Here is a 23902-nt window from a genome sequence, read left to right as displayed (position 1 = left end):
TGTTTTGTTAAAATATTATATGTTTGCTGTTGAAGAAAAAAATCCAGAATACATAATGTTGTTTTAGTTAAATAAAACTATTTAAATGTCTGTCTGGTGATGTTCTCCTCCTAATACAGCATGGCAAGAAAATCCTCCAAATAATGATTAACCTGTTGAATTGGAAATAGTTCACCTCCCAATGACTTCATAAATATCTGCTTCAATTACCTTTTGGTAAATGAAATTACCAAACAATCATTCATTTTCTGATATAGCTGTAAAACTAATCTGAAAAGTTTTCAAAATAAATAACTTAAAAATGTATAGTGTGTACCTTCTAAAAATGAAACCCACATCTATCTCTGAATTGTGAAAAACATGTAGTAAGGTAATAACAACCAACAAGAATGCACTTTTATGTAGAAATCCATGATTAGTCTTCCTGACTAGTGATTTAAATCCTGATTTAAATCAATTTGATTTAAATCAAATCTACCCTGCCGTGCAATATCAGACACTAACTTGTTTTTATATTTTGAAGTTTGTTTTGGGTGCGGTTGTATAAGCTGTACCTTAATGCCACTAAATGAATGCAGAATGAATAACGTTTACTATGTCATTTATTTGACAGATCTGTTTGAACTTTGGAAATGGACTTCACGTAGAGGTAGGCAATGGCTGAGAAATAAATACAATGTCCATGTGTAGAAAAGGTTTTCTGAGCAAACAGTAAACAAGAAAAAACCACTTTACTTATAACTGGTAAATAGCTTGAGTTGCTTTGATGTAGACACAACACAAAAGTCAGTATATCTACTACTTACTGCAGAAATATAGTTGAATAGGCCCAGTCCTAAACCCATCAACATTAATGCTATTTTCCATTGGGAGAAAACTTCCCTAGAATATTATGGTTGTGATTAATCAACTTTGAGATTCTCTGAGTTAATGGTATTAAGGTGGCTGGTATCAAGGTGAGATTCACAAGGGGGACTTAGGCACTTCACCACCACCACCATCTTTTGTGCAATTTTAGGTATGCATAGAGCATTCCTACTGCACTGGGCCCTGAAAGCATGACAATGGAGGAACACCTAGTCTGAGAGTCCCATTGGGGCTTAGGCACGAGTAAGGAACCAAACTGCTCAGCAGTGTCAAGTTAGGGAGCTGCCTTCGTGCTCAGCAACCAAAATTTAGGCACCTCTGGGATTTTAATGGAGGAAACTTAGGTGCCATGGGAGTTTAAGCACCTCCAGGAATAGGCAATAGCTAAGCAGTGGTTTTGTGAATGCCAGTGGTGCCTGTATGTTGAATTTAGGCATCTAGCTGCCATTTTAGGCACCTAAGACTCCATGAATCCCACCCCAAATCTGAATCTGGATACTGAGAGCCACTGCACTGAGTAAGCCAAGCAGTGGGACAGAACAGGTGGGTCTCCATGGGAAAGAGGATAAGGTAGTGGAAGCAAGTAGTTCACAAGTCTCTGGGTTTGACAAGATTATGGCATACGGGTGACAAAGAGCCAGTGGGAGGATGAATGTGGAGGGCTCTGGCTCTATGGACAAGGTGGAAGGAGCAGCAAAAGAGAGAAGATGGAGGTTGTTTGATGGGGGTGAGGGAGGTTTGAGAGGAAGGCAAAAAGGAAAATGTGAGAGGACTCTGAGATCTTTAAAATAGACTGCATAGATAACTTTCTCCTCTGGTCTGATAGCTACCACTTTAATTCACAACCATTCTGAGAGATTTGACTAATTCCCAGTGGTCTCATAATTTATATTTATTTATTTTAAACCTGGCCTTTTTAAGTGAGCGTTTAAAAGAAAAAGACACATTTCTTTCTTACGTGGGTTTTCAGGGAAGAGTCTGACCATTATGATTAAAATAAATCATACTTATTAGGGAAAAAAATCTAGGGTAAAAACAGAGTGTAAATTTAAACAATCAGCTTGTTTAATTAAAATTACATGCAGAAAATGACATCCAGAAGTTCTAGACACAGCAGTGGTCAATTGAGAAAAGTATTAGTGTTTAATGGCTAAAATGTAATGTTGGAATTTAAACCTGCTTTTTTCATAGGTTTTTAATCAAGCTGCCAAAAATGACCATCTGTCTAATCAGAATAGTAAAATCAGACAAAAGCGGGAATGGATTGTTCCACCTGCTAGGGTTTTGGAAGAGGATGACAGTGTGACGAGTAAACCAATTGCTAAAGTAAGTCAGAGAACAGCTGAAACACAGTAAGATGGGAAACATTATTGAAAGTACATTGTTGCATGTAAAATATGGCTGGGGCCTACTCTAAACACACAAACCGTTAAGAACACCCTCCAATTCTTTAAGCCAGCAATTTAAAGAAAATGTTACCTTGGCAATGATCTCAACAATGGTATTTTGAGCATGAATGCTTTGCAGGATTAGGCCAACAGTAACTGTTGCTCTTATTAACCCCAATTTTGTAAGGCATTTCTTCACCAATATATCTGTTCAACAATGAATAATATGTAATAAATAACTAAAAATCAAACAAATGTAACAGTTGCTGTAGGTTCTACACAACAGACGAACAACTTTATTTGTGCGGTACTTAGTATATGTGTCAAGTTCCTGTATTTTACAGTGCTTCTTTGAATGGTTTTTTTTGTTTTTTGTTTTTTTTTTTTTTAGAAAAGGTGTCTGTGGACACTGTTTAATGTTGGTTGGCCTTAATTTGCCCCTCCTGCCTTCTGTGTATGCATTATGATACAGTATTTAATTACGTGATCAAATAGTATTTTTTTCCACATGACCCTGCCTCATTCAGTGCACAGGAAGGATGGTGCTTTATTAATGAACTCTGTGTGTGTGTGTGTGTGTGTGTGTGTGTGTGTGTGTGTGTGTGTGTGTGTGTGTGTGTCTCTCTCTCTCTCTCTCTCTCTCTCTCTATTCATTATTAAATATGTGGCCTCAGGTCTTATTTACTGCACACTGTTCAAACTCTGTTCTGAAGAAGGATTTTTTAATTTTCCTTTGGACTTTTATATGGTGCTCATCACTAGAGTATCTGAGTGTTTCACAAACATTAATCTATCTTCATAACACTCTGTTTGGAGGGGTGATATCCCCATTTTACAGATGGGCTACAGAGGCACGGAGAGGTTAAAATCAAAAGTATTCATTATTTTGGGTGCTCCACTTAAGAACATAAGAATGGCCATACTGGGTCAGACCAAAGGTCCATCCAGCCCAGTATCCTGTCTGCCAACAGTGGCCAATGCCAGGTGCCCCAGAGGGAGTGAACCTAACAGGTAATGATCAAGTGATCTCTCTCCTGCCATCCATCTCCATCCTCTGACAAACAGAGGCTAGGGACACCATTCCTTACCCATCCTAGCTAATAGCCATTAATGGACTTAACCTCCATGAATTTATCTAGTTCTCTTTTAAACCCTGATAGTCCTAGCCTTCACAGCCTCCTCAGGCAAGGAGTTCCACAGGTTGACTGTGTGCTGTGTGAAGAAGAACTTCCTTTTATTTGTTTTAAACCTGCTGCCCATTAATTTCATTTGGTGGCCCCTAGTTCTTATATTATGGGAACAAGTAAATAACTTTTCCTTATTCACTTTCTCCACACCACTCATGAAGCATAAGATGCGTAAGACCTAATTTTTCAGAGTACTTAGTATTATATAGCAACCAACTCCTATTGACTTCAGTTACAGCTGTCAGTGCTCAGCACTACTGCAAATCAGAACCCACAGTGTCAAGTTGGGCACCCAGAAAATGAGGAATGCACAGTTAGTGACCACGAGTGAAAAACTTGTTTTAAGTGGTCCGGTGCAAAAAATATCATGTAATTAAATACTGTCATAATGCGTACACTCGGGGAGCATTTCCTGACTTCTGAGTGCTTGACTTTGCAGCCTTAACATGTAATTTCTTAGGTTTTTAAAAAAGCAAACATCAGAAACAGAAATTCCATCATGTGGTATAATGACAACAGCAGGATTGGAATCTTTAGATCCACTGTGCAGTTCTCTGGCACTTGAGCTAAAGGAGTAACTGATAGCAATAATAGTTTTTCATCCTTTGTGTGGATCAGAACTACAAGGGAATGAAACGCACATTCGACAGTGGCATTCACAGATATTTGCTGACAGCAGAGGACTAGTGAGATTCATCACTCTTGGATTCCATTTTGGTCTCTCAAGGGAGGTGTGCTGTGGTGAATGTAGACCCTTCTTGTTTCCTTCCCTGCCCACTTCTGTCCTGTCTAATCAAACTTGTCTCTCTTTCCCACCCCAACCATGTCCTTATCCCAGTCTCCACTTATCAGGTTTCGCATCCCAATCTCTTTGCTCAGTCACTTTTGTCTCCCACTCCAGGCTCCCCATTTGAGTCCCAGGCTCCACCTCTGCTCCCAGTCTCAGTCTTCTTGCCCAGCCAGTCCCAGACCTTCCCCTGTTTCCTAGTTTTTCATCTAATCTTAGTGTCGTCGTCCCCCCCCCCCCCATGCACACCAACTGGCTTCCAGTCATCCCCTCACCAGCTCTCAGTCTCCTTGACCAAGCAGTCCTAAGTCTGTCTAAGTTATGCAACTCCAGCTACAAAAATAACGTAGCTGAAATCGACATACTTAGAGCTACTTACCACGGTGTCTTCACTGTGGTAAGTCAACTGCTGACGCTCCCCAGTCGACTCCGCCTGCGCGTCTCACTCCGGTGGAGTACCAGAGTTGACAGGAGTGTGCTCGGCAGTTGATTTATCGCGTCTTCACTAGATGCGATAAATCGACCCCCTGCTGGATCGATCGCTCCGGAGGTAAGGGTAGACATGCCCTCAGGAGGCTCCCAGAGACACAGCAAAGTGCACAAAATTGCTACGTTCCTAATGATGGTACAGTACGTTCACTGTGGCATACCCAGTTAGTTCTGAGAGTCACTACAGAATGGTGGGAGAGGCCGTGATTCTTCTCTTCCACAGCCCTTTTGGAGTGGTTTGTGCTTCTCAGGTTTTGTAGGAAGGAATAGTACCTGCACTCTGTCCTTGCACAGGACATGTGGGGTTCCAGCTCCTTGCATCCTTCACTACCTCTTTGCACCCAAAGAAGGGCCAGGCAAAAGCTAGACCTTAATTTTGTAGTTGCTCATATTTTTACAATAAATAACGAGCATCTTTTCTTGTCCTTTTTAAACATTTTTTTTCCTGAAAATTAAAGAGAATGCACCATAGCTTCCTTTACATAGTTGGGGCATGTACTATAACTTGCTTGTTGTCCGTAGTATGTTTATATATGTTTTTTAAAGAACTTCCATTTACCGAGTTCAATTAACTCTGTTAATTCCTGTTGTGTTCCTGTTAGATAAGTTCGGATCATGCAGACGAGCCAGGGGTGGTAATTACTTACACAATTTCTGGCCAGGGAGTGACAGAACCACCTTATGGATTGTTTGTTATCAATGGAAAAACTGGAGAACTGAACATAACAAGAAGAGTTGACCGAGAAAAAACTCCAATGTTCTGGGTAAGTTGAATTAGTGGGCTATAACGTTTTTTTCTATATGTGCTCTCTTTTTAACTTTTCAAATTAATTGCCATCTCTTTGTTTTAATGTTTCTTGACTTTTTCTCCAGTGCAAAGTGATAATTAACAATTTATATCAATGGGGATATTCCTATTTTCCTGTTGTTTATTTGTCTATTTCAGGTTAGAGGTCATGCACTTGATCAGAATGGGAGAAAAATGGAAGAGCCATTAGACCTGAGAATTCAAGTTGATGATATAAATGACAATTACCCAGTGTTTTCAGAGGAAGTTTTTATTGGCTCTGTTGAAGAGTTAAGTGAATCAGGTAAAATACTATTTTTCTAATTGTATTAACATATTAAATAATGGTGCTATGTGGTCACTTAACCCCTCCTGCCATTACTTTTCTTCTAACAGTCCTGTATGGTATGCTTTTCACCACTTCCTAACTAGAGCAGTATATTTGGTTTTACTTATTCTCTCAGGAAAAAGACTCTTGAAAGTAAACAGACACAAACTTTTTAGTGACCGTTAGGGTTGCATCAGGACACACCCCATCAACTCAAAACCTGAAAAGCATGGAAATAATTTAAAGGAAAAGTCTCCTGCATTCCTTATCACTTCATATAGCCCATAGCACTCTTAACACTACATAAGGCTTTCATGTCCACCTCCAACAGATACTGAAAAGCAATAGGGACTTTTGCTTCATTAGGCCTGCAGTATGATACAAAACCTTTATCGTGACCCCAGACGCTTTTGTATCAGCAGATACAAGCACTGTCACGCTGTCTGGAGTGGTTCACGATTCTGAGTGCCAATCTCAGGGCAGACTGTCAAAAAGCAGGCAGACACCCCAAAGGGGTTGTATGTTCTATAATTAGATTTCACCAGCTCAGTAACAGATGTGAACTCCTGAAACACTGTAACAGTCTTACCATAGAGTTACAGACACTCCAGTCTATCTTGCCATCCAGGCAAGCTGGATGGATTGATAGTTCGTTGCTATACACCAAAGATCACAAAAGATTCAGGTTGCTTCCAGTCCTAAGAGACCAGTCACTTACTCCAGGTCAATTTGTACCTTAGATCTCACACTAAAGACAATGCTTGTAGCTGATCCTATAGTAAACTAACTAAGGATTTATTAGCTAGGAAAAAAGAAATGGGAGATTTATTTACAGGTTAAAGCAGGCAACATGTATACACAAATGAGTTACAGCCTATGGTTCCAATAGGTGACAGAGTTGTAATCTGTTAGCACTGAATGTCTTTTAGGGCTAATCCAGGTTAGCCCTAGAGATCTCTGCTTTTGTTTCCTAGCTCCAGCCCTGTGAGAGTCCAAACAGCAAAGAGATGAAGAATTTTTATGTCAAATATGTCTATTTCCTTCTTCCAAAATTCAAGGTGATGGGATGATCTTTCTTGCACATAGCACCTTCATGGGTGTAAGAGTGCCATTAGCCCTGTCTTTGTATCACAATATTCCACAATGGCACACTTAGTTTTGATAGTCCTTCTTGATGGGCAGGGAACCCCCTCCTTCTGCCTGGGTTCACAAGTTCAGAGCAGGCATTTTTACAGTTATAAAGTAAAAATTACATATTAACTTATAGCATGGGATAAAGATGTTACAAGTAAGATTAATAATGCGTGCTGCAACTTACAAGTATTTTATAGAGTCTAAATGCTAAACACATCCTTACAAGTCTAGCATCTATCTTGAACAATACTAACATACAGGTGAGCCGGTCTGGTTTCCAGCTATGAATTTGTCAGTGCTCAGCTGATGCCTAGAGCATTGGCCAGAGCTGATACCTGGTCTACCAGCATCACAGGCACATTTCATCCATTGAGAAGTTACTCTGCCATAACATTGCTAAGGTCACCGCAATGCTGTCCAGGGACTCTGCGATCTACCATAATAATAATAATTAATGCTAAATAGTAAGTAGCATTGAATGAGGCCACTTGCTTGAGATGTTGAGAAATTCCAGGTCTATAAAATGTGTGAAGTGGAAAAGAGAGACATAGCATTGGAAGAATGGAGAAAGCAGCCTCCTCGTTTCTAAATGACACCCATCACAGATCTGTACTTCCCCTTAGGAACAATTTTGCTAGGATCAAACTGACACATGAAAATGTGGGCTGTGGGAAGGCCTCAGGATATTCAAGTGGTGATTTGGGAGGGTGGCTGCAGAGCAGGTAAGCAGGGGAACTCCAGGCACCCCTGTGATGCTGCAGCTGGACTCTTCATGAGCATTGCATAGCCTAGCATATACAACTGGGCAAGTAGGTAAATGGTCACTGAGTCTGAGATTGCCCATATCCAGTGATCATAAAACCCTATAAGGAGTGTGCAGGGATTGCAGCCCCATTCCAATTCAGCTTTCAGGAGTGGATCACATATCCTCATTCCCATTTCAGTTCATCAGGCAAAGCATATTCACTTGCATGTTTAACTGCAGGTTAGAGAGGAATATTTCACCCCTACCAAGTGCTGGCCTCATCCAAAGCCCATTGAAGTCAATTACAGTCTGTCTGTTGACTTCAGTGTTTTCAGATCAGGCTTCTGGGAGGTGAAAACATCCTGTTGTCAGTAGTTAAGAAAGGAGTGTGTTGGGAAAACAGTTTGATAAATCCTTTACACTGTATCCATTTCAGCCTGATGGTGATCATAAGGAAGAGGTTATTGAGGGTCTGCTCTTGTGAGGTACTGAGCTCCCTCAATTCAAATGGGAGCTGTTTAGTGATCAGCTTTGAAAATCAGGTAGGATTCAGGCAAAATTAGATATAGACTTAAGTGTCTAACTGGATACCCCAGTTTGAACTAAGATCCGCCTTCTTCAAAAGCACAGACTCCTGACACTTGAGCTAAAAGAGACTTTCCATCATATGCTAGCAGTATAAAGCCTATGATATATAAATGAGTAGTTCTGACCATAGCCATCAGAGGGCAGTGGCACACATACATAATGGTCAAAGGACTGTTTTCAACAGGCAACCCGTTTTAGAGAGTCAGGCATGGGAGATAGGGCAGATGATTTAAAAGGACTTTTTTTTGGTCTCTGTTTTCTGTTTGTATTAAATTATACCCATGCAGTTTCTATCATCTTTTAAAAACTTTTAGTTAAAGGCCACCCATATTAGGCCATTTGTCTTTTCTGATCTACTGAGGTTTTAGTACAGAGGTAGGCAAACTACAGCCCGCGGGCTACATCTGTCCCGCGGGACCCTCATGCCCGGCCCCTGAGCTCCTGGCCCGGAAGGCTACCCTGGCCCCTCCCCTGCTGTCCTCCCTCCCCCGCAGCCTCAGTGCGCCGCACTGCCAGCGCAACGCTCTAGGCTGCCAGGCAGCATAGTTGCAGAGCTGCAGCCTGCGGTGCTCTGTGCTGCATGGTAAGGGGGCAGGGAGCAGGGGGGGTTGGAGAGAGGGCAGGGGAGTTCGGGGTGGTGGTCAGGGGGTGGGGATGTGGATAGGGGTCGGGGTGGTCAGAGGGCGGGGAACGGGTCAGATGGGGCAGGGGTCCCAGAGGGGCAATCAGGAATGAGTGGGGGGGTTGGATGGGGTGGCAGGGTGCAGTCACAGGTGGAGGGGCCGGGGGTGGTCGGGGAGCAGGGGGTGGTGGGTGGGGCAGGAGTCCTGGGAGGGACGACCGGGAACGGGGGGGTTGGATGGGGCAGGAGTCCCGGGGGAGCCGTCAGGGGGTGAGAAGCTGGGGGGGTCGGATAGGAGGCAGAGACCGGGCCACGCCTGGCTGTCTGGGGAGACACAGCCTCCCCTAACCGGCCCTCCATACAATTTTGGAAACCCGATGTGGCCCTCAGGCCAAAAGGTTTGTCTGCCCCTGTTTTTAGTATGTATATCCATGATGTGCATTTGTTTGCTTGTACACACTATCTAATGACATTGGTTGAAAGTGTTAAATAAGACATTTCTCCAACTCTTAATAAAAGCAGTAATTAGAAGTACAACACAAAACAGTTAAGTGGTTCTGAAAACTCTCCATTTTGTATTCTATAAATGATACTTGCCAATACATAAATAAGGGCAATGTAAATCTATCTCTTTTTTTTTTTTTTTAATTCTCAGGTACACTTGTGATGAGGATAAATGCAACCGATGCAGATGAGCCGAATAATCTAAATTCCAAAATTGCTTTCAAGATTCTTCAAAATTCTAATGCATTCAGTATTCTAAAAAACACCGGTGAGATTGTAACATCAACATTATACCTTGACCGAGAGGTAAACTACACTCTTTTATATTGGCTCTTTCCCAGAGTTTTAACAACACTATATCAGCCCTCTTCCCTCATTGCTGCTTCGTCCTGTTTACTAGATGAGGACTGGATACATAGATCTTCTGACCCAGAACCTCCATCTCCATGGCCCTCCTGGAAGTGAAGGCATAGCCCTTTTCCTAGATCGGCTTTCTCCCTCTGTGTCTGCTCAGCTGTGCTGGCTGGTGCATTTTTTTGGGTTAAGAATTAAGGCTCTGCTCACCCAGTCATCCTCAACTGCACAGGAGGGGAGTATTGGCCCAGTAGCAGCTTGTCTGTCCCCACTACATTGTTGCCCACAGTATGAGTAGCAATCACAGGGGGGTGCAAGGGGTCTCCTTATTCCATCATGTGAGCAAACTGCAAGGATCACGATCTGATTCTGTAAGACTGCTGGTACATAGAGCTGGCCCTAGATTTTGTGGGTTTATATTACAAATTAAGACATGGATTGCCACAGGCAGACTGCTGTAACCCACTGTTAAAAACTGCATGTTAAGTGTTAGTAGGTTCAATAAAGTTGTTGCTAACTTGTATGTAATGCTACATATTCTTATTGGCCAATAGATGGTGCTCCTTCCATTAGCTATCTACATGTATACAAACCTGCTGTCTTTATAGAGCACACTCATAACACCCACATTAGCATTCTGGTGGTGTGAGGATATGGCAGGAAAGTTTGTCATTAAGGGGATACACCTGTTGAAATGTTTTCAGCAGTTACAGAGAGTGCTTATTGTTACTTGGCAGGAGTGTCAACAGGGGGTTCTTCAGCTATGAGTGATGGAGGACCTGTGAAATTTAGCCCCTCAGTTCATCTTTCAGGATACATTGATGGGGTGATGGTGGGTCAGTTGGTAGAAGTAGTCCTGGGTGATATTGGGAATTGATGCTGACAGAGTGACATTACCACCTACACCACAGGAAATGTTTTTGTCACCCAGTCTGCAACTCCACATGCCCTCCACGGGTGATAGAAAGCATGAGTGTACTAGCCATTTGCACTCGCTTTCACAGTGAATATGTTCTTATTACAAAAACATAGTAAGTACAGCATGGTACAGTTGTGTGAAGCTGCCCTGCAGTTGTGTGGGCCCAGATCCATAAAATAGACATAGGCATTGTGATGCTGAGCATCACGGTGCCTAATTTTTAGGCACCTAGAAAATCACAGGGACAGTAGTGAGATGCACAAAGCTGAGTTAAGTGTCTAGACTCCTACACAATAAATAGGGAGAGAGAGGAATCTTAGAATGTGATCCGTAAAGCCAGCATGGGAAGTGGGCAGCCACTTAAGCTAGCCAATATAAGATGCTAAGCCCCTCCCCGCTCTGAGTTCAGTACCCAAGTCCAGACTGTAGAGAGATATCTAGCTTTGCTTGTGATTCACAAACCAGGGGCAGATTGGCATTCAACTGCCTACATCACGGGTATGGGCACCTCCCATATAACCTTTAACCCAGGGGTTAGGGTACTCACTCGGGCTGTGAGAGACCCCCCAGTCAAGTCCCCCCCACTGCCTGATGAGGAGAAGGGATTTGAACAGGGATCTGCCATGTCTCTTAAGTGCCCTAATCACTAGGCTATAACGTGATTCTAATTCTCTCTGGCTCATTTAATGTTTAATTACTCAATTATTTAATCTCTCTTATTGAAGTTCCACTTTGAGGAAGCCCCACGTCAGAATGTTCCGTAGGCCAGTGGTTAGAGTGCTCCCCTAAGAGGTGGGAGACCCCTGTTCAATTCCCTTCACCGCAGAAGGGGGCTTGAATAGAGGGCCTCCCACATCCTGGATGAGTACCCTAACAACTGGACTAACGGTTATAAAGGAGGTCCTCCTCTTTTCCTTCCCCCATCTGTTTTGTGTGGAGTTAAGTGGGCTTTCGGCACGCCTACTGGATTGGGCCCAACGTACAATTCAGGCGGAAGAACATATGTATTTCCCCTCATCTGTGGATCACTTTGGGGCATAGGGGGGAGACAGGCGCCTGGGTGCCTAGAATGAGGCAGCAGTGCACATGCCCAGAGGGAAATAACTAAACTATTAGTATAAATCTTTACTAATTATTTCTGTAATCTGTGTGTGATAATGTAACAATAATTATTTTATCATATATAGTATACGCTATAACTTTCCCTTTCCTCCAGCTATGGAGTGACCATTTTCTAGCCCCAATTAAAGGAGAATGATAAAATTCCCAAAGCCCTTTGTGCTGGAGTTGTTACTCTTGTTTCTTTTATGTTTCTCACATTCTTTCCATCCTCCATTTACTAAGTTATTTGGGAAAATGCTAAGGGGATTCCTGAGCTCAGGACTCTGGTGGAACAACTCAGTTATCAGGATGGTTATGATGAATTGAATTTAATATTAATTAAACATACTGCCATAGTCAGCCATTCCATATCAAAGAAATAATAGAGATAATGTACCAGAGCAAAAAATGTTTTATATAATTTTGTAATTGGTTTCTGTATAGACTTAAACACTTATTTTTGAATGTGACACAGAAACAAAGTAGCTACACTTTGACTGTAGAAGCAAGAGACAGAGATGGAAACAAAATTGGGCTAGCTACAACCAGTACTGTAAAAATCAAGATTTTGGATGTCAATGATAATACGCCTGTTCTTGAAAGGCAGACAGTAAGTATGTTTGTTTGTTAACAGCCTCTGTGTGTTCCTATGTCTGGTAGTAACAGGTAATTTACTATCACCAGGCACACAAAGGACTCATTTTGCCATAATGAAATACAGCAGACTTAACATTTTTTAAAAGGTCTATTGTTTGATTGCAGTATGAAGGCAGTGTCGAGGAAAACAGAGCAAATGTGGAAATTATACGACTGAAAGTATCTGATGAAGATGAAAAATTCTCTGATAATTGGCTGGCAAACTTTACAATTGTTTCTGGGAATGAAGGGGGTTATTTCCGTATAGAGACAGATGCTCGAACAAATGAAGGAGTTTTGACTCTTGTGAAGGTAAGTGTATACTGTAGAGTGTCTTTTTTTTTTTTTTTTTTTAATAACTAGACTTTTTTAAATATTAGAATAAATTACATAGGATATTAATTTTAACTAAAACTATTTACATTTTACCAGCGTGTGAATAGCAAATAATTTACATGTGGAACACTCCTCCATTTCTATATTTTACCTAGATGTACTGAGTATGTACATAATATAAAAACAAAGAAAAGCATGTTTCCCTTCAGTTTAGGAGACCTGGGTCCCATTCTTGACTCTGCCATTGATTCTCTGTGTGACATCAGGTAAATCATTTAGAGCCTGATTTTGCAGGCTGCGGAGCATCCTCAGTTTCCCCTAAAGTCAACATGAGTTGAGGATGCTCAGCAACTCTCAGCATATCTCTGTGCTTTGGTTTCCCTTTCTTTAATTTGTGGGTAACAATGCTTAACTACGTTTATAAAGTGATTTAAGCCCTACAGATGAAAAGCACTTTCAGTGCTAAATATGATAATGATTAGAGGGCAAAAGCTAGAATATACGACAGCTAGTATGGAACTGATGCATTCTACTTCCTTTTTCCAATTGTGACGCATGGAGAGAGAGTCCATCCCCAAGGCCAGAAGATAGTGTTGTCTCCAAAGTCAGCGACCTGAAGCTATTACTTTGAATTTATCCATACAAATGACAAGATATTGTATCCTTATTCTGTATACTATTTGATATACACGACATTATATATTAAAAGGAGACTTGACAAGTTTAAATAACACTTATTTTTTCTGGTGCTGTCAATCGGGCACCTTTAGCTAGCCTTAATCCATTCATTTTTTTTAACAAAGAAAATGTTTTTAAAGATTGAACTTTTAAACATTATTTGGGTGTCAAATTCTGTGTTTACTTTTTGAGTGAAGTTTCGGTTTTTGTGAATGTGTCCTTTTTGCAGGAGATCAATTATGAGGAAATGCAAACCATGAACTTGAGCGTTGTCGTTACAAATAAAGCAGCATTTCACAAATCAATTAGTAATAGTTACAAAGTAAAACCAATTCCAGTCACAATTAAGGTGAAAAATGTGCCAGAGGGCCCTGTATTCAAACCCAGCACAAAGGTGATTAAGACAAGTGAGACTATGACGATAAACCAGATTATTGGGAGATATCAAGCCTTTGATGAAGACACTTCAAAAGTAGCAGAACATATTACGTAAGCATCATATTTTTATTAATTAGCAACATTGCCATTTATAGAATGTCACATTAAATCTTTGTATCAAACACTAGGTTGAAATTATTTCATAGTCACGCTGTTTGATAGATGTGTCTAATTATTACAGTATAAATGAGATGGGTATTCTATAGGGTTTTATGTAGAATGTATGGGCTTTTTATTTTTTAAATAATTTGCTTTTGTGTTAGTTCATATGATGAGAAGTGCATCTCCCTACAGAAACAATCTGTATTGATGTATCCATTTAGTAAATCTACAAGTATATCAATGCATGACACTTTTGGTTTCAGTCTGTGGACTGAGGTTTAGGATGAAACCTGTAGAAATCCCATGAAAATGGAGATACAGTGGTGTAGAGCAAATATTCGATGTGTGTGTGCGTGCAAAGCAGCTTCAACCCCCGTGGTTGTCTTGCTCATTATAATTTGATTTTTTTTTTTAATTTCTAACAGATATGTCAAAAAAAATGATAAAGATAATTGGATCATGATAGATTCTACTACAGCTGAAATCAAGCTAATAAAAATACCTGATTATGAGTCATCTTATGTAATTAATGGTACCTACACTGCCACCATTCTGGCCATAACTAAGGGTAAGTTGTGAGGCATTAGGTTTCTTCATGTCATATGCATTCATAAGCCTTTCTTTACAAACTTTCTGTATTGCTGAGGCCTGAACCTAATGTTGCACTGCAAGAGAGCAGTCTTACCATCTGATCAGTACCCATTTAGGGCTAAATATTACAGCCTTCTGTTGATGAGCACTCCCATCAAAATGAAAGCAAGTGCTCACCAACATAAGCTGTATCGTCTAATCCTTAACAGTGTAAAAGTCAGGTTCTCTAGCATAAGCAGGCAGGGCTCCTTTGGCTGCATTTTCTATGTATATTATGGTCACTTCCTTGTTTAGTTTGAAGTCCTTATGCATTCTGGAAATGTATCTGGAAGACGTTTTTGCTGTCATTTTTAAAACCACATATAAATATAAAAAGGTTTCTAAATTCTGTACATTGTTTTATTTCAAAATTTTGATTGTTTCCTTTTTGTAGTTGTTTTGCAAGATGATTAGATTAAAGCGTAAGATTCCCACTCAACTCTGACCCCTGTATGCTAGGTAAAAGCTAGGAGCAGCGAAAAGGAGCTCGGAAAGTCACAGTTCCAACTGGGGAGAATTCTCCTGGCACAAAAACTGCGGAAGACCCCCTTGCAAGTACTGGCCTGAGGTGGCGGTGGGGCTACAGCCCATATCACTGCGAAGATTCGACACCTGTAGACAGCCAGGGACAGGTTGCCATAACACAGACCGTTCCCCAAGACTGTCTAAATTATGCTGGGGGCTGTTCTGGAAGTGGCTTAAAGCCAAATAACTCTTCCTCCCTCTGGGCTGCAAGCTATGTGCTGTGCCTCTGAAAGGTGTGGTTAACCACAAATGATAGCATGATTGTAGCACAGGTAGGCCATACCTGCACCAGTTTTTAATCTAGCTAGCACAGATAACAATAGCAGTGAACATACGGCAGTATGAACCCTGGCTCAGGCCAGCAACACAAGTACCTAACCAGGCAGGCTTCTTTTTGGGAGACTAGCCCCTGCCAAAGCTCATGCCACCACATCCTCACTACCACTGTTACCTGTGCCCACTAGATTAAAGATAGCGGAGGCATGCCTACTGGGCTGCATTCATACCTTCATTTGCGATACAGACCTATCCAAAGAGATGCCTCTCAGAATCTGACCTAAAGGCTTCCTTGACAGGGAAAAATTGGGTTTTAGTCTGGTTGGTTTTTGTTGTTGTTGTTTTGGGTTTTTTTGTTTTGTTTTTAATCGGTCTCTTGATCCTAAACTCTTTTTGCTTAGGGGCTATTACCCATTTATTGATAGGACTACATTGCAAGAAATGTTTGTGTCCAGAACAGGCTTAATTGAAATACTGCCTGTCAAAATGGAAGTGTTGAAATCTCTCAGTAATATGAGTAGAAGATTTGAAAAATCTCAATAGTCCTATGCTGTTTGAATACAATGCAAAAAGAACTCTCAAATACATGGTCTTTCTCATTTGTTGTTTGTAATGGTACTTTTGAACTATAGTTCTGTTTTACTTAGCTTTTAAAATGTATTCTATTTAGAAAGTGTAACCTTGCAGATCTTTCTGTAAATATTAAGAGTTAAATCCTGACCCCATTAAAATCAAAGGCAAAACTACTATTGACTTCAACAGAAGCAGGATCGGATCCTAAATTCATATTACTGCTTTTTATAATCCGGGAAAAAATATGAAATATTTTTTTAAAGCAACATTTTTTGCACACACAAGAATTTAAGCTTTCACGTTTATATTTGCAGATTATTCTAAGAAAACAGCCACTGGTACCATTGTAATTCAGGTTGTGGATGCCAATGATAATTGTCCAGTCATTGTGACTCCAACACAGACTGTGTGTTCAGATGCAAAGTTCTTCAGTTTTACAGCTGAGGATCGAGATGCTTATCCAAATAGTGCTCCCTTCACTTTTACTGTCATTGATGAGCCTGAAGGGATGACAAAGAAATGGGTAATTGGAGACACAAATGGTAAGAAAGTATCAATTTAACTTATAATAAACATTTTAGTAAAATCTTTTTCGGTTCTTTGCAGTTCTGCATTTATGTCACATTTTGTTAACTCTGGTCAGATCAGAATTTTAAGGCTTGATCCAGCCAAAAAGGACATGCACATCTGCTGTGCCACACCAGGAGAAGCATCAAGAGTTTGAAGTTTGTCTCCTCCCCCCTTCATTTCTAATGGCCATAGAATACAGATTTATGTATTTTGGAGTTGAAGTGGTTCTGTGTAACCTGATCACCTGTATATTGTAATTGGGCTCTTGCGAATGATGTTGGGACTAAGACCCCTTCCCTCCCCCTGTCCCCACAGCATTCAGGTGACAGATGTTCCTCTCTGCATGACTGAATTTGCAGCCATATAGCTGCAGTCAGCTGCAGGGCTCACATTCCTGAATGGCAGTTCAGTTCAAGAGCTGAGCTATGGAGAAATAGGAAACTGCCATGCACCCTGTACATCAACTAGATCCTTAATCAGTTGTCCAAGATACTCCAGTACTTTAGGGGAAGGAAGAGGACCCTCACAACAATGTCCATCTGGGTGGGGAGTCCTACTCTGCAAGAATATATTTGCAATATGAAGTTGTGTCTGTACTCAGACTTGGGTGAGGCAGGAGCTCCCCCATTCACAGTCTATTTTTTTTTAACCACATCATAATGTAATGAGCAAGGCAGCCTCTCTCTGCACACTGCCACACCCAAATACCCGTGCAGGTACTTAGAAGAAGTGCTCCAAGTAAATCAAAGAGCTCTTTTGCTCAACTGCTGATCCTCCACTTCCTAGGCAGCTCTACAATTCACCACTACAGAGCTTTGCCAGAGGGCTGCCACAGCAGAGTAACACCTCTCCAGAACAGATTAGCTTGCTTGCTGCCTAACTAGCATTTACAGCCTTCACAGTTGCTGCAGCCCAGATAGCGGCAGCTACGTTATTTTGGATGGTATGTTAAACATGTCCGTATTATCCAGAATCAGCCCCGCAGTGCCCAGCCCAAATAATACACGATCTCCATGAGGGCCTGACTGGGGAGAAATCCTCCAAGCACTTGTGCTCACATCTAATCAGGGAATGAGGGTGAATCCTTTGATTCCCATTCCCACTTGAAAAAATCAATGCACACAGACATGTTGCAGAGCTGTTCTTCATTATACCTATAGGGATACTCCTAGGAACCTGCTCCCACCTTCTCAGCACAATTGCAGTGTTTCCATTATGTCAGGGCCCTTCTTACCTTCTGAAAGTAGGAGAGGACTAGACAACTGTAACTTGTTACAAAGACAAATGGTATTTTGGGGGGTTCATACAGACAATTCAACTTTTAACCAGGCTTTTCCACAATCTATAGAAATTAGAAATAAACATTGGTTATATTTTGCCAGAGTGTGAATTATATGATGAAAATAGCAATTGGTTGTGAATTAAAGTCAATTCTATTGCATTGGTAGAATTCTTTTTTGTTTTTCTTTAGTAAGAGACAGTGATTTCTAACTTTCTCTCTCTACCCAGTTCTTGTTTCACTGATTATGTTTTTCCTTTACCCTGATCCTGTCCCCACAAAGCAACAACCATGCAGCTGTTACTACCACAAGATGTAAAGCCCAGCACAAATCAAGTTCAAATTTTAGTGAAAGATATGCTAGGTTTAAGCTGTCCTGAAAAGCAGATCCTTACACTGACAGTTTGTACGTGTGTGAATGGGGATTCCTGCCAGGACAGACAAATCGACTCTTCAGTTGGGCTGGGAGCTGGAGCAATTGCACTAATTATCTTGGCAATTTTATTATTGCTACGTAAGTAACCATTTTATGTTATTTCTTAAGCACTGCATGTTCTATGCAATACAAAACACCAAAGAAGAAATGGTCCCTACCCCAAGGGGTTTATAATCTGAGTATACTTTGTGGGTGAAATCCTGAGTCCATTGGAGTCAATGGGACCATTCCCATTGACTTTCAGTGGGGCCAAAATTTCACCCTGGAAGTATTAGAACTAGTATGTGGCAACAGGAAACTGTTTCAGTCTTTCCAGTGGCTTTTAAACAAACAATTAACATTTGCTTATGATATACTAAAGGACAGATGATAAAGCACTGAGAAATCCTTTTGGTTTTTCTTAGGGCTCCTCTTATGGTCCAATGAATCACCACCAGGCCCTTCCCATTCCCTTCAGATAATGTCACCAGGGCTGCCCCTCTCCACTATTCTGGCCCCTTTTCAAAGTGTCAACTCTGTTTCCTTACTCCAGTAACACAGCTGAAAACACTTGCTGACTGGGGTGGAATCCTCTACTTTGGGAGTGGCAAGATGTTGTGTATATCAAGTCAGCTATTTATAGCAAAAAAAAAAAAAAACTGGAGGAGGTGGACTTAATGGTATTTATGGCTCAGTGTGGCAAGGTGGTGACTTTAGTGGGACTACTTATATGTACATAGTTAAGCAAATGCATGAGTATTTGCAGAATCAGAGCCATAGTACACATTCATTATCTATTGACCATAACTAAATAAACTCTGCATTATATTCCTGAATTTCTAGAAAACTTGCATCTACCCTGTGTGCATGTTCACATAGTCCAACTGTTTATTACCTAACTACAGACAGTTACCTAAACATGATTTGAGCTCTAGTTATCAGACATTTAATGACACATTGTGGTTCCCCTACAGTTGTGCCACTCTTACTGCTGTTTTGCCATTGGGGATCAGGTGCTAAAGGATTCACAGCAATACCTGACAGTAATGAAGAGATGTTACATAAATGGAACAGTGAAGGGGCAGCACCTGAAGACAAGGCAAGTGTACCTTAGCCCAATATCATCTTTGTTTTCTTTTAATTTAACTATTTCAGTTTCTCGCTTGGTGTCAGATTTAGATTGTGGGTTGAGATTTCAAAGCAGTGCAGGAGATTTAGCCACACGTTAACATTAATTACTTTAAAAAATTGTGTGGCTAAATTCCATACACCGCTCTAGAAATATCAACCAAAGTGTCTAAATTGCAAAGGAAAAGAAGAGTGAAATAATCAAGCAAATAGTGAGTCTCACAGTTCACGACAATTGCACCTGTATTTCCTCCTCGTGGTCTATCAGTGGCACCTGCTCTTGGGCTTCTGGCTCCCCATCCATCACATCTCCTGGGTGGAGACCTGCGTCTCCCTCCCTCCTAAGGGTTATTTTCCCCAAGCTGCGTAGTTCCCTGCCTACACTGTGAGTTCTCCAGCAAGCCAGACTGCCTAACAGGATTGTGTCCATCCTTTGCTTTCTCCCCAAAGGCTATGACCAGTTGCAATGGCCCAGTTATAAGTTACCACAAGCTTTTCCTAAGCATGCACGTGTATTCTTAAGGTGAAAGCATTCCGGGTTCTTTTATTGTTTTTACTAATATGTTTACCAGAGTTCACCACCCCCTGTTCCCAACAACTCCAGTAGTAGCTCTGGTAAATGTCACTCCTTCAAACCCGTCCACAATGATTGGGCGCCCTCTCCCTCCTACCTAACCACCTTGGACAAAAGGTCATGTCTGTTTGCTGGATCAGAAAGAAGGCCCTGAGAGTCAGTGTAAACTCAGGCTATTTATTCAAAAGCCCTTTCTTTGTTGTCCTTTGGAGAATCCAGTTTGAACCAGTATATGTGAGCCTTTGCAGATGTTGGTACTTCTAGGGAGGTGTTACAACCTGAGTGAATTTGCCGAATCATCCCTCGCTGTTCTTAATTCCTGGAAGAGCTGTGGTCATCCTATCCCATGGAATTGCATACAATCCTGGGCCCACAATGACACCTGTGGAGGATTTAAATTTATGTATTGCAGGAAATTGTCACATCTGCCATGGTGATACTATTTTTCTGAGTGGAAAGTGAGGAAGGGGAGTGTGGGAGAAATACTGGTGTGCCCAGTACCTGAACCACAAAAGAGTTAAATATTTGCATTCACAAGGGAAGTGTCAATTCCAATCAGTGGGTTTATTAATTCAGCAGAAAAATGGTGGAATGGGAAGCTTCACAGCCTCTTAATTTAAAGTCTGAGGGCTGTATCCAAACTCAGTGCCCAGTGCTCCCTTTCAGTGAGGTATGGAGGAGAGCAAATATGATTTAACTAGATCAGAAATGGCTGCAAGGAGGAGAAACTGAGGAGAATAGTGAATACTTGGCATGCTGGCTGCCCCACAAAGCCCCAGTGTGTCTACTGCATAAGGCTGAGGCTCAGGTGGGGTCTGTGGAGGACGGGTGAGTAATTACTAACACTAGCATCCTCTCTCCTGACTCTGGTAAATATCCAGGCGGAATCAGTGGGGCATTAGCTTTTCCTTAGCGACTGCATTCCCCTTGGAAAAGCTGCTGTTGAAAGAGAAAGTGGCAATATGGGCAAGATGCCATGAGAGAGAAGAAGGGCAGGCAGCAGCACAGAAGGACCAGCAGACCCTGCAGAGGCTCTAGGATCTGAGGGTTTAAGGTGCGGCGTGCGATCACATGCCTTTCTCACTGAAAGGAGCATTTGGAAAAATTTTGCCAGGTGAACTCGCTGGAGTTTCCTGTTTTTTCTTACTTCCCCTCTCATTGGTTTTAACAGGGGATGATACAATGTTGCCCTAAAATGGATTTTTCCTTGGCTACACAATCATAAAGGCTGCACCCTTTTTCAGGGCACACTTTGCCCTTTGTAACAGCGCGTCTAACGCCAAATCAGACAATCATGCCAACCACCTCCCTCCTGGACTCCATTCAGCCCAACTGCTTAGAGAAGTCCACGTGCAGCACAGAACACATTTCATGTTGTATTTTAATTATTGTTTTAGGCAATGCTAACCCTCATCGCTCCCACTGCATTGGACAGCGCAGCAGGAAATGTGCGCAGTGGAGCAGCAGCAGCAATTGGTGCAGAGGCAGTTGGCACAGGAGGAGGCAGTTCTCGATCCCATATCGAAGAACGCTATGGTCATGCTAGCATGAGCAATGGGAGATGGGAAGAACAAAGACATCTTCTTTCTGTTGCAAAATATGGAGCTATGGCAGCTGGCGGGACCCTGGCAGCTGGCGGGACCATGGCAGCTGGCAGGGCCACAGCAGCTGGGGAGGCTATGGCAGCCGGCGGGGCCATGACAATGGGAGCTGGGGGGACCATGATGATAGGAGCTGGACAGGCCATGACTACGGGAGCTGGGGGGACCATGATGATAGGAGCTGGACGGGCCATGACTACGGGAACTGGAGGGACCATGATGATAGGAGCTGGACGGGCCATGACTACGGGAGCTGGAGGGACCATGATGATAGGAGCTGGACGGGCCATGACTACGGGAGCTGAAGCGGGCATAGATGAAGAATTTTTGAGAGACTACTTCAATGGGGTAAGAATCCTGCTTGAGAATATCAATATATTAATGTTATTTTTTTAAAATAAGTAAATCTTGTGGAAACAAGTTGTTAAAGGCCATTAATTCTATTTCAAACCTAAAAATCTTTTATCAGGATTGTTTATGATATGCATTTTGTTTTAAAAAAAGATTTGTCTTCACAATCTGCCATGTTTTCCTTAGGCCCAATCCGGCAAAAGACATAACCATGTGCCTAGCTTTATTTTGGCTTCAATAGGATGATTGCCACGAGTAAAGTTACACACATTAAGTCTTCGCAGGATCAGGGCTTTAGTGTTACACAAATGCTACACATTTAAAACAGAATGCACTGTTTTCCAGTTCCAGCTATTACACCTTGTATAAACTGAATGATTTGAATACATCATAGAAATTATTGATGAAAAGCATCAATTAAGTTTTCTAGCCCATCTCCAAAAGAATTAAGGGATACATTTTTGGGGAGATGAGGGAAGGAAGAGCATAAATGGACACCAGTGTAATAATAGTGATTTGCTCCAAAAAAGTGACATATTTTTAAGGGCACTGTCAATTTTAAATCACTCTCTAGTGAGTGCAAACTGGTTTTAGCTACGGTCTCTGAATCTTGCTGATAATTTTAGGGGATTTAGTCCAATTTTCCCATTTGCTTTACATTTTTTCCTCCACACCATCAATTGCTCTGTGAAATATTCACTTACAAAGAGGAATCAGCAAACTGACTGTCACCAACTGCTGCCATCTACACAAACTGAAAGAAATCTTCTTTTCTTCTGTTATAGTATGTTGAGGGTAAGTCTGTACTACAAGATAGGGCTATGATTCCCCTGCTCATGCACACATACTTGTACTAGCTCGCCCCAAGGTAGGATGAAAATAAATAGCAGTGTAGCCAGGGTTGTATGGGTAGCAGCAATGGAGGCAAATATAAACCCACCAGTTTCAGGTGGGTTTGTAATCAGTACAGCTTGTGACTCTGCTGTCACTACCTGTGCTACCATGGGTACACTGCGATTTATACTCCTCCTAGAACACTGAGAGCTAGTGCAAATATGTGTATGTTAGCAGGGCAATCACACCCCTAGCTCATAGTTTAGACGTGGCCTTAGATGTTACTTATAACAATAGTGAGTAAAAAATGTTCCAACAAAAATGCAGTTGTTTTTTAAAAGTTGGTAATGACCCTTTAAAGTTTTGAAACAACATTTGTTAAACAGTTTTTGTTTGCTTTTGTTTCCTTTATTTTAGAAAGCTGCCACTTTTGCTGATGAAGATGAAGCTCAACTAGCAAAAGACTGTCTCTTGCTTTACTGTCAGGAAGAAGCAGGCTCCTCACATGGTTCCATTGGCTGCTGCAGCTTTATTGAAGATGACTTGGATGACCGTTTTCTGGATGATTTAGGAGATAAATTTAAGACCCTAGCAGATATCTGTCTGGGCAAACATGCAGAAGTGGAAACCAGCCAGCATAGTTCTCATGGGCTGCAGGCTAGTTACACAACTCTGGCTGAGGTTTCAGGGATGCAAAGCATAAGAGGGCAGACCACCATTTCTGGACCTGGAAGGCAGGAGCGTATACTAATCACAGACCCCCTCTTTAACCAAACAGGCTTAGGTTTGGAGGAGTCTTCTACCGTAAGTAAGTCTTCAAACGTCACAAAATACAGCACTGTGCAGTATACTCGCTCATAAAATATATATCCCTCAGACAGCTCTGCTAGGCATCATTTATATCTCTACCAGCAACACTGGCAACTTTTTAGTAATCTCAAGATCTCCATTTTCTTGTGCTTTTAAAAATAGAATGCATTTTCTTACAGTAGTTTCTGTAAATAAGAAATATGAGCAGGGAAAAAAGCAGCTGACTTTACAGTGTTTTATAGCAATGCTTTCAAGGTGGACAATTAATAGGAATAATGTTTCCTTGTTTTTTCCTTCTACTACTGTATAATTCATCACATGTAAGATAATGCTGGTGAAGGCTAAA

At 41.5% G+C, this 23902-nt stretch overlaps 1 protein-coding gene across 1 annotated transcript in view; it reads left to right on the top strand.

Annotated features, from left to right (window-relative positions):
• The window catches only part of LOC135875061 (desmoglein-2-like), a 50678-nt gene extending 27071 nt beyond the window's left edge, over positions 1-23607 (top strand). Inside the window, exons 2-15 of the mRNA XM_065400043.1 lie at positions 614-649; positions 2059-2193; positions 5321-5482; positions 5665-5809; positions 9578-9732; positions 12276-12410; positions 12563-12748; positions 13680-13939; positions 14416-14558; positions 16309-16536; positions 18127-18357; positions 19233-19357; positions 21358-21909; positions 23164-23607. Of these exons, the coding sequence (XP_065256115.1) occupies positions 614-649; positions 2059-2193; positions 5321-5482; positions 5665-5809; positions 9578-9732; positions 12276-12410; positions 12563-12748; positions 13680-13939; positions 14416-14558; positions 16309-16536; positions 18127-18357; positions 19233-19357; positions 21358-21909; positions 23164-23607 (2937 nt within the window). The remainder of the gene's footprint in view (positions 1-613; positions 650-2058; positions 2194-5320; positions 5483-5664; positions 5810-9577; positions 9733-12275; positions 12411-12562; positions 12749-13679; positions 13940-14415; positions 14559-16308; positions 16537-18126; positions 18358-19232; positions 19358-21357; positions 21910-23163) is intronic.
• Positions 23608-23902: the final 295 nt, after the last annotated feature.

The sequence above is a fragment of the Emys orbicularis genome, chromosome 2 (genome assembly GCF_028017835.1).
Source record: "Emys orbicularis isolate rEmyOrb1 chromosome 2, rEmyOrb1.hap1, whole genome shotgun sequence".
NCBI lineage: Eukaryota > Metazoa > Chordata > Testudines > Emydidae > Emys > Emys orbicularis.
This window is presented reverse-complemented; position numbering and strand designations above follow the sequence as displayed.